At 41.3% G+C, this 14,016-nt stretch overlaps 1 protein-coding gene across 1 annotated transcript; it reads right to left on the minus strand.

Annotated features, from left to right (window-relative positions):
• Positions 1-582: 582 nt before the first annotated feature.
• LOC109900260 (zinc transporter 2-like) lies at positions 583-13,749 on the minus strand. The gene is made up of 8 exons (XM_020495953.2): positions 13,084-13,749; positions 4,375-4,583; positions 3,030-3,176; positions 2,701-2,854; positions 2,245-2,482; positions 1,295-1,400; positions 967-1,101; positions 583-771 (listed from the first exon to the last, which is right to left on the minus strand). Exons 1-8 carry the CDS (start codon positions 13,167-13,169, stop codon positions 626-628), a joined length of 1,221 nt encoding a protein of 406 aa, XP_020351542.2. The 5' UTR covers positions 13,170-13,749; the 3' UTR covers positions 583-625.
• Between the last annotated feature and the right edge of the window lie 267 nt (positions 13,750-14,016).

Genomic DNA, 14,016 nt, shown 5'->3' on the forward strand with positions numbered 1-14,016 from the left:
ACTAGAGTGAAAGCACCGCCAGCATTCAAAGTGACCAAAACATCAGCCAGGAAGCATAGGAACTGAGAAGTGGTCTGTGGTCACCACCTGCAGAACCACTCCATTATTGGGGGTGTCTTGCTAATTGTCTATAATTTCCACCTGTTGTCTATTCCATTTGCACAACAGCACGTGAAATTTATTGTCAATCAGTGTTGCTTCCTAAGTGGACAGTTTGATTTCACAGAAGTGTGATTGACTTGTTGTTACATTGTGTTGTTTAAGTGTTCCCTTTTTTTGAGCAGTTTATATTTATTCCATTTTGAATCCAGGATGTGACAACAATGTGGAATAAGTCAAGGGGTATGAATACTTTCTGAAGGCACTGTATGCTTTTGTATGTACAGTACCCACTTCCTTTTAAAATGACAGCTCTCTCCTGTCTCCATGGTAGTTGTGAGTCTTAGTCACAGGAGGTTGGTGGCACCTTAATTGTGGAGGACGGGCTCATGGTAATGGCTGGAGCGGAATGAGTGGACTGGTATCAAATACATCAAACATGGTTTCCATGTGTTTGATGCCATGCCATTTGCTCTGTTCCAGATATTATTATGAGCCGTCCTCCCCTCAGCAGCCTCCACTGCTGTTAGTCCATGGGATCCTGGCAGTGTGTGCAGTAGGCCATGTCATCAGAGTAGGGTTCCACCTGGATGGTGGTTCTGTAGAAACCAAACTTGGTTTGGAGGATCTCTGTAGCCTCCTTAAGGACACTCTGGGGATCGGCATTCTCCTCTGGGAAACAACAATGGCCATAACAGATGTCAACAATCGTGCTTTTTGGGCTGTAATGTCTAATAGTTTAGTTGCTTGTGTCAACTGGTTTCTTTTGGCCACTACTGGCAGCATGTGAATCAACATGGTAGATTGTGCAAGCACAATCTAAATGGAGTGATGTCATGTGTCAGACTAAGGGAGGCTGGGTCTCACCGATGGCTACATGGACAGAGACCAGGGTCTGTCCCGCGGTCAAGGCCCACAGGCGCAGGTTGTGCATAGACTTCACCATCTTCAGAGACAGCAACACCTCCTTCACCGAGTTAAACTCTATTCCCTTAGGAGCCCCTGTAGAATGCGGACAGAGGCCTAGCCCGTTCAAAAAAGCTAATGGAACACGAGGCAATGCTTTATTGTGCATTTTTATATAAATAAATGAATTGACAAACTGAGGAAAATGTCTGAATAAACCATTTTATTGTTTTGAATTCACCTTGGCTCACTTCAGAGCAGGAGAAACAGAAAAGCCTGTTGAGTTTACCTTCCATGAGTATCCTGAAAACATCCCTGAGTATGGTGATGGTGGTCCCAAGGACAAACACAGAGAAGAGGAAGGTACAAATGGGATCTGCTACTTTGTATTCAGGCTGCAACAGAAGGTCCACAGGAGAGAGAATGACACAAGCAGAAGACAGTGGCATCAGAGGGTGATGGGGTGCTGCTCTACTGATGCCATAACACATTAGGCCACTTGGATCACAGGGAGGGTTTCTAATGGAAGAGCAACATCTTGCAGGGTGATGAGACGTTAACCACTTCCCACTGAGACTGAGCGACATCAATAGCACAACAGTTGTATCTCTCCAAATGGTATATTGTTAGATGTCAATTTACGACTTTTTGCCCAAGAACCTGACATTTTCAGTGAACATGAAGATGTTGCACTGTAAATAAATACAGTATGGGCCTCCCAAGTGGTGCAGTGCTAGCTGTGCCACTAGAGACCCTGGTTCGAATCCAGGCTCTGTCGCAGCCGGCCACGACAGGGAGACCCATGGGGCGGCGCACAATTTGCCCAGCGTCCTCTGGGTTAGGAGAGGGTTTGACCGGCAGGGATGTTCTTGTCCCATCGCCCACTAGCGATTCCTGTGGCCGGACGGGTGCAATGCACGCCGACGCGGTTGCCAGGTGTACGGCGTTTCGCAGACACATTGGTGCGGCTGGCTTCCGGGTTAAGCGGGCATTGTGTCAAGAAGCAGTGCGGCTTGGCTGGGTTGTGTTTCGGAGGACGCACGGCTCTCGACCTTCGCCTACCCCGAGTCCGTACAGGAGTTACAGCAATGGGACAAGACTAACTACCAATTGGATACCACGAAAAGGGGAGTAAAAGGGTTCCAAAAATGTTATGTTATACTGTAAAATAAATACAGTATAACATGAGCCATAATGTAAGTGTACTGTAAGGTGTAAACACTAGTATTTGTTACTGACCCTGTAGAAGATGACGATGGCAGCCACTAGGACCCCAACACTCTGTAGGAGATCTCCCAACACGTGAATGAAGGCTGCTCTCACACTGGTGTTGCCATGGCCATGACCCAGCAGGGTGTGGGAGTGGCCCACATGGGAATGGCTGTGACCCAAAGGGCTCTGCCCGTTCTCGTCTATTTGCTGGTAGCCTGAGCTCTGGGCATGGAAGGTGGTGGAGTGGTGGAGGATGTACGCCATGCTAAAGGAGGGAGGGAATAGAGGATGATACATGTCCATAGTCTAAAGTTCCTTTGTCTTTATCCTTAAGTTTATATACGCTGATGAACATTAAAAAAGACAACATAGCAGAATGGCTGACCCCAGCTAAGGTATTTATTTCACTATGTGCATTTTGTTCCCCAATCAAGTGCAGATGATTATAACTAAGCTCTAAAGCCGTGAGAATGAACCACTCACATGATGTTTACTATGACGGCACAACCGGAGGTGATGAGCATCGCTTGACTGTTGATCTCAAAGTCGTTCTTGACTATCCTCTCAATGGCCAGGTAAACCAGCACCCCAGTCACTATCCAGATGGACATCACTGACACCAGCGCTCCTAGGATCTCTGTGGGGGTTGGAGACAGTGACAATCAGTACCACGCATCTGTTGAGCCATCATTTTAGAGAATTGAGACCCTGGCTATTACTATTCAGCTATGACAACATTCACCATGTGTTCTGGGGACTAAATGGGAAAGTATCTTCAAAGATGTTTTAAGCTGGTACGTCATGGGCCTAACCTGAGCGGTGCCATCCAAAGGTCATGGTTTTGGTGGGTGGTCTAGAGGAGATCCACAGGGAGAACAGGCTGACCATCATGCTGCCGAAGTCAGTCAGGAGGTGAGCTGCATCTGTCATAATAGCCAAACTGTGGGCCAGGTAGCCACCTGTAGATACACAGACAATGGAGATGTCTCAGAGAGACATAATATTCATGTTTGTCAGGCTTCGACCCCTGGTATCATATAAACACGTAAGATATGGAAAGATGTGTAGAATTGCAGGAAAATAGTTTTAAAACGGCAAAACAAATCTCATCCCCATAAAACGTGTAGAATTTGGCGAAAGTTGCTTGAATTCTTTGTTGTCCGTCAACAAGAGGGGTGTGAACAGTTTGGGGTCACATGGGTTAAGTGGGGGTTTATTACGGCGCCGATAAACGACAATATCCAGCCGGACCTTTATCACCTAGGAAATGTATAGCCGGACCTTCTCAAATGGTACTTGAGTACCCCTGTTTTAGATGCTATTGATGATGAATGAGTCTCATGAATGAAAGTACAGGCTGTGTTTAAAATAAAAACAACCTAAGTTTTGATTCCCATTACAGCTAAATAAAAATCTACTGATAACATAATGCAAAAACAACGCTTGAAAGAATCTGAGTCATCAGCTAAACTCTGAAATTGCCTCTTGAAATGAAATTGAGTAGTACTGTACAAAAGACAGCATGGTTTCAGTCACTTTTATTCCAAATGTCAAGGGAAAGAATTACAGAAACAATTCTGAGTTTCAGTTTCTCCCACAGTAATAGTCGCTGACTAGGAGAGAAACGTTGAATATCTTTTTACAACAGTCAGTGTGAAGAAAGTGGATGACTCCAAGCCCCGGAAAGAAGTCTAGACATTAAATATAGAATATAAAATGTCACCGTCATGCTTTCCTCACTTTTACCTCCTCTCCATTGTGCTTTGGGCTGAAAGGACATTTGTCTTTTTTCCAGGGGAGGATTTCGACATGAAAGGCTGGACGCATTTCTAGTAGCCTCTAAAACGTCATTACAGAGAACTGCCCATGGTGCTACTGACTCAGATGGCCTTAAACCCAGTTTTCACTGGCAGTGATCACCAAAAAACTTCACCTTGACTTCAAAGTTTAACGAACCTACTCATAGTTTGTATAGATTACAGTTTATGGCCAATAGTTTTTCCTATATGTGACCAGGAATTTAAAAAAAACATTACTCTGATCTCAGTAGTCAATAGCTTCTAATAAGGGGCGCTAGTTTTTTCTGGTTAGGAAAAGCTCCTGGCCCTAGGTATGAAAGAGCATTTTAGACTGAGGAATATTATCACCCAGCCTTACCTATAATCTCTCCGATCATGAAGATGAGGCACACAATGGAGGCGATGTACAGCTTCTTCTTAGCCAGCAGCATGTCATGGTTCTCCTCACTCACTGCTTTGTTATCGTGGCAATGGGCGCCAACAGGCTGCTTCAGCTTAATGGCATCAGCCACATCTTCCTTCTCAAGTGGGAAGTTGGGATAGTCTTCTTTGGAGTCTGAAGAGGAACTGGGATGGGAAAGGAAATGACAACGTCATTTATGAAACATACATACAGTAGGTCTGCCCTGTCTTATGATCTTTTCATAAGATGATACTGCATAACAACCTAAAGTATATCGAATGGACTTGGATGTTTTTATATGTATGCATTGTAAAAATGCACATGGTTTTGTTGGGGTTGATGTTCAGCCCCTGTCTGCTTGTATCATCAGAATGTAGCGCACTCCCCATACATATACACATATATATATATATATATAAAAACAAAAATAATTATACATGGAAAATACACAAAAAAGAAAACATACCGCAACTATTCTCTCCCCATGTGCAATGAGGATGATGAGACTAAATGAAGTGGAAAAACTCAAATTTTGGCTTCCAGGAGATAACCCAGCTCTGGGCCCCGACTCCATCAGTCCAGCGACACGCAGGTTAAAAGGAGCCGGCCGAGTGGAAAACAGCTTCTGTTTAATCACACCATGGGGACATGAGAACAAATACACCCCCTCACATCCTAACCCAACGCATGGAGGCTATTCAAATGTCCGTCTGTCATACATAAGTGGCAATGGCTGGAGCGGAACAAGTTGAATGGTATCAAACACATGGTTTGATGCCACTCCATTCCAGCCATTATATTGCGCCGTCCCTCCCCTCAGCAGCCTCCACTGGTTCATCAAAATTCTAAGATGGATATTTGACAAAGCCGTAACATAGGCTCATTACAGTTTTACACAGGGATGTCTTACCCACAGTAAATATTTTACATCTTGTCCAATCTGGATGAATTCTAGAGCATAGATTTAGAATCAAACATGAATGCAAATTAGTTCAATGTTCTACAATGGTTCTGCAGCAGTGTCTTGTACACTACTGGGCTCTCTTCTCCCTCCCAAACTGTAACTCTCACACTGCATTAAGTTATTTCCTTCAACTGTCTTGCTACTGTAGATTTAAAATGAAAAATACAATTGTTTTTTAAAACAAGTAAAGATACACATAATGTATTTGGTGTAGACTATGATTGATCAAATGTATTTCCAGGTTTCTGTGCTCAAGACAAGCAGACTAAAGAGCCTGAGGAGAGACTCGGCGTATTCACACCCCTCGACTTTTTCCATTTTGTTGGGTTACAGCCTGCATTTACTCCACAATACTAACCTAAATTAGAGTGAAGAGAAGGAAGTCTATCCAGAATATAAATATTCCAAAGCATGCATCCTGTTTGCAATAAGGTACTAAAGTAATAATGCAAAAAACATGGCAAAGAAATACAGTTTTGTCCTGAATATAAAGCATTATGTTTGGGGCAAATCCAACACATTAGTAAGTACCACTCTTCATATTTTCAGGCATGGTGGTGGCTGCATCATGATATGCTGGTCATCGGGAAGGACTATGGAATTTTTTTAGGATAAAAGAAACGGAATAGAGCTAAGCACAGGCAAAATCCTAGAGGAAATCTTGGTTCTGTCTGCCTTCCATCTGACAGAGACAAATTCACATTTCAGCAGGACAATAACCTAAAACATAAGGCCAAATATACACTAGACTTGCTTACCAAGACGACATAATGTTCCTGAGTGGCCTGCTTAAAGTTGTCTTAAAATCGGCATGAAAACCTATGGCAGCACTTGATAATGGATATCGAGCAATGATCAAAAACCAACTCGACAGAGCTTGAAGAGTAACATTTTAAATGTCAAAAAATAAAAAAAGGCAAATATTGTACAATCCAGGTGTGCAAAGCTCTTCGAGAAAGTCAAGGGGTGTGAATACTTTCTGAAGGCATTGTATGGTTTTTAAAAACACTGGAAAATCACATGACTGCACTAGGTCTTTAAGAAATACATTTGAAAAGACAGCCTGAAGACTTAGTTTTTATTTGTTTAGGCCTGCTGTTTAAATGATTAGTCAGCAAACGATTAATTAGCTGGAAAATGAAATTCTGTTTGCTTCGCTCATCCTGGAGAGCCATTGGCTCTGTAGATAGGTTGGCATAGGCCTATCACATGCCATGTTGGATCATTTATTGGCATTTTGGGAAATGTAATAAATGATGGTGCTGTGTTGTTCAAAGGGCTGGTCAAAATATGATGAATCCACTGAAGTCCACTGTTTTCATGGCCCATTTTACTATCATCTTCAATAAATCGAGAGAGACGGGCTGGAGCAGGGATTCTTGAGGTCATTTGGTACAAAAGATCTTGACAGCAATCTGAAATGTGACGCCAGAGCACTATTACCTTGGTGCCTTTTATTGAGTGGGACGTCTGGAAATAGGTCTGTCATAAGGCTAATAGCCATTCATGTTAGCCAGACTGACAAGGCCCCAAATTCAAGCATGATTAATCAAAGAGCTTCATATTTTCAGACACAAGGGAACTGGCCTGCTCAGCCTGTCTACAGAACCTGACACTGATGCTGGACAGCAGCCAGTAGACCTTGCACTGCTGTCTGCAATTATGATCTTAGAAGAAGCTCTGCAGTTGCATCCACATTGTAGCCTATAACATTTTCTCTCCTAATCCAATTCTTAAATCTGTCATTTCATCTTTATTCCATCCATTTAAAAAAAGGTTCAATGCAGATGTTTTTATCTCAATATTAAATCACTTCTGGGTAACAATTAGGTTAAGAACCTTGCGTTCAATTAAAATGGTCAAAAATAAACAAAAATAGCTTCTTAGCAAAGAGCAATTTCTCAAGCAAGGATTTTGCTAGGACTGTCTGGGAGTGGTCTGAGTTGGGAGGGGAAAACTGAAAATTTGCTGTTATTGCCAGAGAGTTTTCAAACTCACTTTCTTATTGGTCTATTAACTAATTTATCGCCTGATGATGTCACCAGGCAGGCCAAGACGCCATCCCACCAAAACAGGCAGAAATGTAAGGTGTTTATTCCCCAACAGCTCTTACACTAAAAGGGCATTATCATAACTTTCACAGTATTATTCTAACCTCAGTGGGAATATACACTACATGACAAAAAGTATGTGGACACCTGCTTGTCGAACATCTCATTCCAAAATCATGGGCATTAATATGGAGTTGGTCCCCGTTTGCTGCTATAACAGCCTCCACTCTTCTGGGAAGGCTTTCCACTAGTTATTGGAACATTGCTAAGGGGACTTGCTTCCATTCAGTCACAAGAGCATTGGTGAAGCCGGGCAATGATGTTGGGCGATTAGTCCTGGCTCGCAGTCGGCATTCCAATTCATCCCTAAGGTGTTCGACGGGGTTGAGGTCAGGGCTCTGTGCAGGCCAGGTTCTTCCACACAGCCGACACTTGGCATTGTGTATAGTGATCTTAAGCTTGTGTGCAGCTGCTCAGCCATGGAAACCCATTTTATGAATCTCCCGACGTACAGATATTGTGCTGGCATTGCTTCCAGAGGCAGTTTGGAACTCGTTAGTGAGTGTTGCAACCAAGGACAGACGTGTTACATGCTTCAGCACTCGGTGGTCCCATTCTGTGAGCTTGTGTGGCCTACCACTTCATGGCTGAGCCGTTGTTGCTCCTAGATGTTTCCACTTCACAATAACAGCACTTAGTTGACCAGGGCAGCTCTGGGAGGGCAGAAATTGTACGAACTGACTTGTAGGAAAGGTGGCATCCTATGATGGTGCCACATTGAAAGTCTGAGCTCTTCAGTAAGGCCAGTCTACTGTTAATGTTTGTCTATGGAGATTGCATGGCTGTGTGTTAAATTTTATACAACTGTCAGCAACGGGCGTGGCTGAAACAGCCAAATCCACTAATTTGAAGAGCTGTCCACATACTTTTGTCTATATAGTGTTTATAAAACACAGGGAAATCATGTTTTTGACTGCACTGGGCCTTTAAAAAACACATAGGCTATATTGACTCCATCCTCTCCCAAATGGTAATCTTGTTTTCAAGAACACATGCACAGCTTGCAGCTAAGATTTCTCAGGCATGGGTGACTGACAGTAAAGACCATCCTACTTTGCTGATCTGAAGACTCGGGGACACGGGGACACTGCAACACCCTCATCCCCACACACTGTGCACACTTAAAACATGCCATAAATTTGATCTCACTGGCACCGTTTACATACAGTGGGGCAAAAAAGTATTTAGTCAGCCACCAATTGTGCAAGTTCTCCCACTTAAAAAGATGAGAGAGGCCTCTAATTTTCATCATAGGTACACTTCAACTATGACAGACAAAATGAGAAAAAATATCCAGAAAATCACATTGTAGGATTTCTAAGGAATTTATTTGCAAATTATGGTGGAAAATAAGTATTTGGTCAATAACAAAAGTTTCTCAATACATTGTTATATACCCTTTGTTGGCAATGACAGAGGTCAAACGTTTTCTGTAAGTCTTCACAAGGTTTTCACACACTGTTGCTGGTATTTTGGCCCATTCCTCCATGCAGATCTCCTCTAGATCAGTGATGTTTTGGGGCTGTTGCTGGGCAACACGGACTTTCAACTCCCTCCAAAGATTTTCTATGGGGTTGAGATCTGGAGACTGGCTAGGCCACTCCAGGACCTTGAAATGCTTCTTACGAAGCCACTCCTTCGTTGCCCGGGTGGTGTGTTTGGGATCATTGTCATGCTGAAAGACCCAGCCACGTTTCATCTTCAATGCCCTTGCTGATGGAAGGAGGTTTTCACTCAAAATCTCACGATACATGGCCCCATTCATTCTTTCCTTTACACGGATCCGTCGTCCTGGTCCCTTTGCAGAAAAACAGCCCCAAAGCATGATGTTTCCACCCCCATGCTTCACAGTAGGTATGCTGTTCTTTGGATGCAACTCAGAATTCTTTGTCCTCCAAACACGACGAGTTGAGTTTTTGCCAAAAAGTTATATTTTGGTTTCATCTGACCATATGACATTCTCCCAATCTTCTTCTGGATCATCCAAATGCTCTCTAGCAAACTTCAGATGGACATGTACTGGCTTAAGCAGGGGGTACACGTCTGGCACTGCAGGATTTGAGTCCCTGGCGGCGTAGTGTGTTACTGATGGTAGGCTTTGTTACTTTGGTCCCAGCTCTCTGCAGGTCATTCACTAGGTCCCCCCGTGTTTCTGGGATTTGGCCATAGTGGAGTTTGGAGTGTGACTGTTTGAGATTGTGGACAGGTGTCTTTTATACTGATAACAAGTTCAAACAGGTGCCATTAATACAGGTAACGAGTGGAGGACAGAGGAGCCTCTTAAAGAAGAAGTTACAGGTCTGTGAGAGCCAGAAATCTTGCTTGTTTGTAGGTGACCAAATACTTATTTTCCACCATAATTTGCAAATAAATTCATAAAAAAATCATACAATGTGATTTTCTGGAGAAAAAAAAATCTCATTTTGTCTGTCATAGTTGAAGTGTACCTATGATGATGGCCTCTCATCTTTTTAATTGGGAGAACTTGCACAATTGGTGGCTGACTAAATACTTTTTTCCCCCACTGTAATAGAACCCAATTAGCCTATCTGTAAAAAAAAGTATCACTTTAGTTTAGTAAGGTATGTAAGGGTAAGTAGAATGGCAAATAGCGTTAGAAAATAACTATTGTGTTGGTGTTTATGGAGGGTCAAAATCCGTGAGAGAGTTATCCAAAAGGTCATGAACAGTCAAAATCATATTTTACATTAAATTGGATGATATTTCGATGAAACCAGATCAAAGTATGACCAAAGTATAAACAATGACTGTTGCTTCTTCACTGAAAGTTTTATCATAAAGTTACTGGTCCCCCCCTCCCCCCATGGCAAATACTTGGATTCAGAATTCGGGATTATTATGGGGATAGGCTGGCATAACTCTCATTTTAATAAACCAATTCTATTAAGATATTCTCTTACCTAATTTAAATAAGTACCTACTTGTAACCAACATTGGAGAATGCGTTTGCAGAGGGGAGTAGAATAGCTAATCTACTGGTGCCAAAACTTGACTGTAGGGTGTCAACAAATTCAAGTTTGCACCATTCATCTATGACAAAGATACTTATATGTTTCTGGTGTTATCTAGTTACTGGCTAGCTAGGTCTGCAGCCAGCATGGAACAAAATGAATTATCATGTCATCACATCCTTCAGTGCTGCATCACAAGAGACATGGCAAACGGGAGATTAAAACATAATTGATGCAATTTCAATGTTGTTTGAGTTGCATTGATTATCACAAAATTAGCTTGAGATGATTTTACTGCTACCCTGCTCACTATATCCAAGTTTCTTGACATGGCACTTCGAAGAGCTATCAGTCAGGGAGAGCTCGTGAATATAAGCCTGGTAGCCTGGTAGTTAGCAGTGAGAGAAAAAAATACTTCAAAACATTGTGAGCATTTCTATCACAAACAAATATTATGGGAATCAGAATAACTGTTCGGAATCTTTAACTAAAAATGAAATTATGTTATTAAAATCTAATAGCATTCTCGGATCATTTGATTAAAGACATTAAACCGTTCTTAGGCTCTATACAAATGTCTGTATACGTGTAACACACACCTCGTATAACACGTGTTTGCTGATGCTAATATGTACAATTAGTGTAGCAATTATTCCATTTGGGGGGGGGGGGGGATTATATGGTGGGGTTGACTAAGCAAATCATACTGCAATTTAAAAACAAAGGACAAATATGTGAGTCCACTTAACCCCAACACAAGGCAAATAAATAAATAAAATATCGTGGGGCATTTCCTATAGGCCTATTAATGCCGTTAACTAAACACACTTTTGGCTTTCTACTGGGCACAGACATCAGTTCAACGTCTAGTTTTGATTTACATTTGGTTCAGTTGTCAACTAACGTGAAATCAACAAAACATGTCACCATGTCATTGGTTTTAGGTTGCAAACTGGGTGAGAAAAAAAGACAAATCCCTTAGATTAAAGACTTTTTGCAATTGCAAACAGTTTTCCACGTTGATTCAACGTCATCATACATTGATTTTTTTTGTATCTGTTGAAATGACGTGGAAACAATGTTTATTCAACCAGTTTTTGCCGAATGGGTTATGACTTTTCCTTGGAGATAGCCAGGTCTCGCCAGCACTCTGAATCCAGTGTAGGCCCAATTCCCATATGATGATCCACATGTACTTCCCTAAGGATAGGGTTTTAGCTATTCATATTTTAATACATTCCCAAAATCAATATAACGTCATGGATTCTATAGTTTATTTGTTGCAATATAAGTTTATTATTTCTATTCACGTCAATAACCAACTTGAGTGGCAAAAGAAACGAGCATTTGTCAAATGTTTTTTAATTTATTTAGCCTTTATTTAATTAGGAAAGTCAGTTAAGGACAAATTATTATTTAGAGTCTTTAAACGCCACTGCTGTCCATGGTGCTGAAATCAAATAATCTTCATTCACCCTTTTGTTTTTGCGATTACAATTGCTATACCATTGGGAATCAAATATTAAACCCAATAGGCTACTAATATAGACTAATAGTTTTCGTTTAGGTTAGACTATTTTGTATTTAGCATTTTTTTTTACACAAATAGGTAGACCTAATAATCTATTTAGCTTGTCTATTTTTTAATAAACATGACTTTCCCCCCCATGCACATTTGAAATAGATAACTATTTCAATGATTTTCTTAAATCTATTGGCAGCACATTTTAATTTTACAAAAATATAGCACACTAAATAAAATTGTCTACAATTTTGTATCTGAACATTTTAAATGTGACGGATAAAAATTTGCAAACCCCCAGTGAAAATCACTTTTTTATTTTTACTATTACTTAAAAATGAGTTAATATAATTGCTAAGGTCTCAGGGTGTTTCGCCATTCTCCCATCAGATCTCGTAATGAGAGATTCGTTTTTACCAGTGATCATGGAACTTCCCTCGGGCCATCCGTCAAATAATGTCCAAAACGAAGCCAAGCATGGAAATTATTTGTTCATTCAGACAAAACATTTCACACACTGTCTGCTTATTGGCAGCACCCGGACAGGTTAAGAATAGACTCAGCGTGAATAAAACTAAATTCGGCAACTACGGTTCTATTACACTGGACCCTTGGAAATTATAGGCTACAAATGTGAATGTCTTCTATGTGCAGCGTGAGCTATCCCCGCATGGGATGTGTAGCCTACTTCGTGGAAACATACATTTTCGTTGTATTACCGCATGTTTTCAAGAAACAGGACTAACAGTTTGGTTTTTGTTGCCTATGTCTCCAACAATTACAATAAGCTACACTAACTATAGTTTAAAACAATCACAGCACAAGATAAAGTGTACACCTACAGTACTGCCTTGCACCGTAGCCTAAATATTTTCAGTTTAATAAACCCTTAAAATTACTGCATAAAATAAAATAGACCAGTCTACTGTGTTTGTATAATTGTACAAATATATTCTCCCTCTTTGTAGGCTAACGCGCAACCTAAAATATCAGAATATGGCATGTAGAATGAACCAAATATCACAACATCTATATTATTTTGGCTTCATATGAAATAATCACAGCTCAAACATGAAGGGAAAAAAATGTCATTACCTTTTCAGTGAATACATTTTGGCATTCATCTCGTGCACGAGGTGAGATTTCTCGGAATTTCTTCCTGAATTCACAGTGGTATCCATGTTCGTGTCTTGTCACCCGTTGTATCTAACAAATTAAGCAGAATCTGAAGATGTGGAGTTTCACGGCGATCAGTCCGACCGTATCTTAAATGGCACTGAGAAAAGTCGTCCAAGCCATACCAACTGTGCTAATAAAACGAATTAAATCCTTCATGGCAATAAGTATCACCAGTTGCAAATATCGGACCCGATACAAACTAGTAGCCTACTCTCAATTCCACTGCTGCAGTAGCCTATAGCCCAAGTGGTGAAATTGGCTGTGAATGTGCAGGCGTTTGCTTTGGTGCAGCTACAAGTCACAACTGACTGGAAACAGCCAAGCCCTTAAAAAGGTATCGACAGCGTGTGTCGACGTCAAAAAAGTGCAAGATATTTCGGCGGCTAACCTAGCAAATTGAGAGGAATAGCAAGTTTAGAATTGTGATTGTGTCCTTCGTTACAGTGCAAAAGCCTGTATCTAGAAGTAGGCTGCTACCTGTTACTAAAAGCTTCATTAACGTCGTGGACATTGACCATAGCCTATAGTTTATTCAATGACCATTTCCAAATGAAAAGGCATTGTCATGACATGCAAATAGCATCAGACATTCAGAGGTAAAAACAACTTTTCAGCATGTCCAAATTCAATATCAGGTTGCACCTATGCCAATGACTAGAGTAGAACCAGACAGGATTTTCTTCGAATGCTGTGTGCATTAAAAAAATCTGAGTCAAATTCGCGGAATACCTTTGGCACACATCAAGCGGTAAGGATGGAGCAGAGAGATCGATAGAGTACTCTAGTGCCCCAAATCCTGTTTTAGCATGGGCAGCGCCATTGAGGACTTTCACCATTTGGAAGTTGTCA

Source organism: Oncorhynchus kisutch, linkage group LG12, assembly GCF_002021735.2.
Source record: "Oncorhynchus kisutch isolate 150728-3 linkage group LG12, Okis_V2, whole genome shotgun sequence".
NCBI classification, from domain to species: domain Eukaryota; kingdom Metazoa; phylum Chordata; class Actinopteri; order Salmoniformes; family Salmonidae; genus Oncorhynchus; species Oncorhynchus kisutch.

Excerpts from the sequence above, each read along its gene's own strand:
- LOC109900260 (XM_020495953.2), bottom strand. The coding sequence starts at position 13,169 with ATGGATACCACTGTGAATTCAGGAAGAAATTCCGAGAAATCTCACCTC. Across the intron at positions 2,855-3,029 it reads CTTTGGATGGCACCGCTCAG|AGATCCTAGGAGCGCTGGTG; the intron begins GTTAGGCCCATG and ends CAACCCCCACAG. Across the intron at positions 772-966 it reads CTCTGTCCATGTAGCCATCG|AGGAGAATGCCGATCCCCAG; the intron begins GTGAGACCCAGC and ends GTTGTTTCCCAG.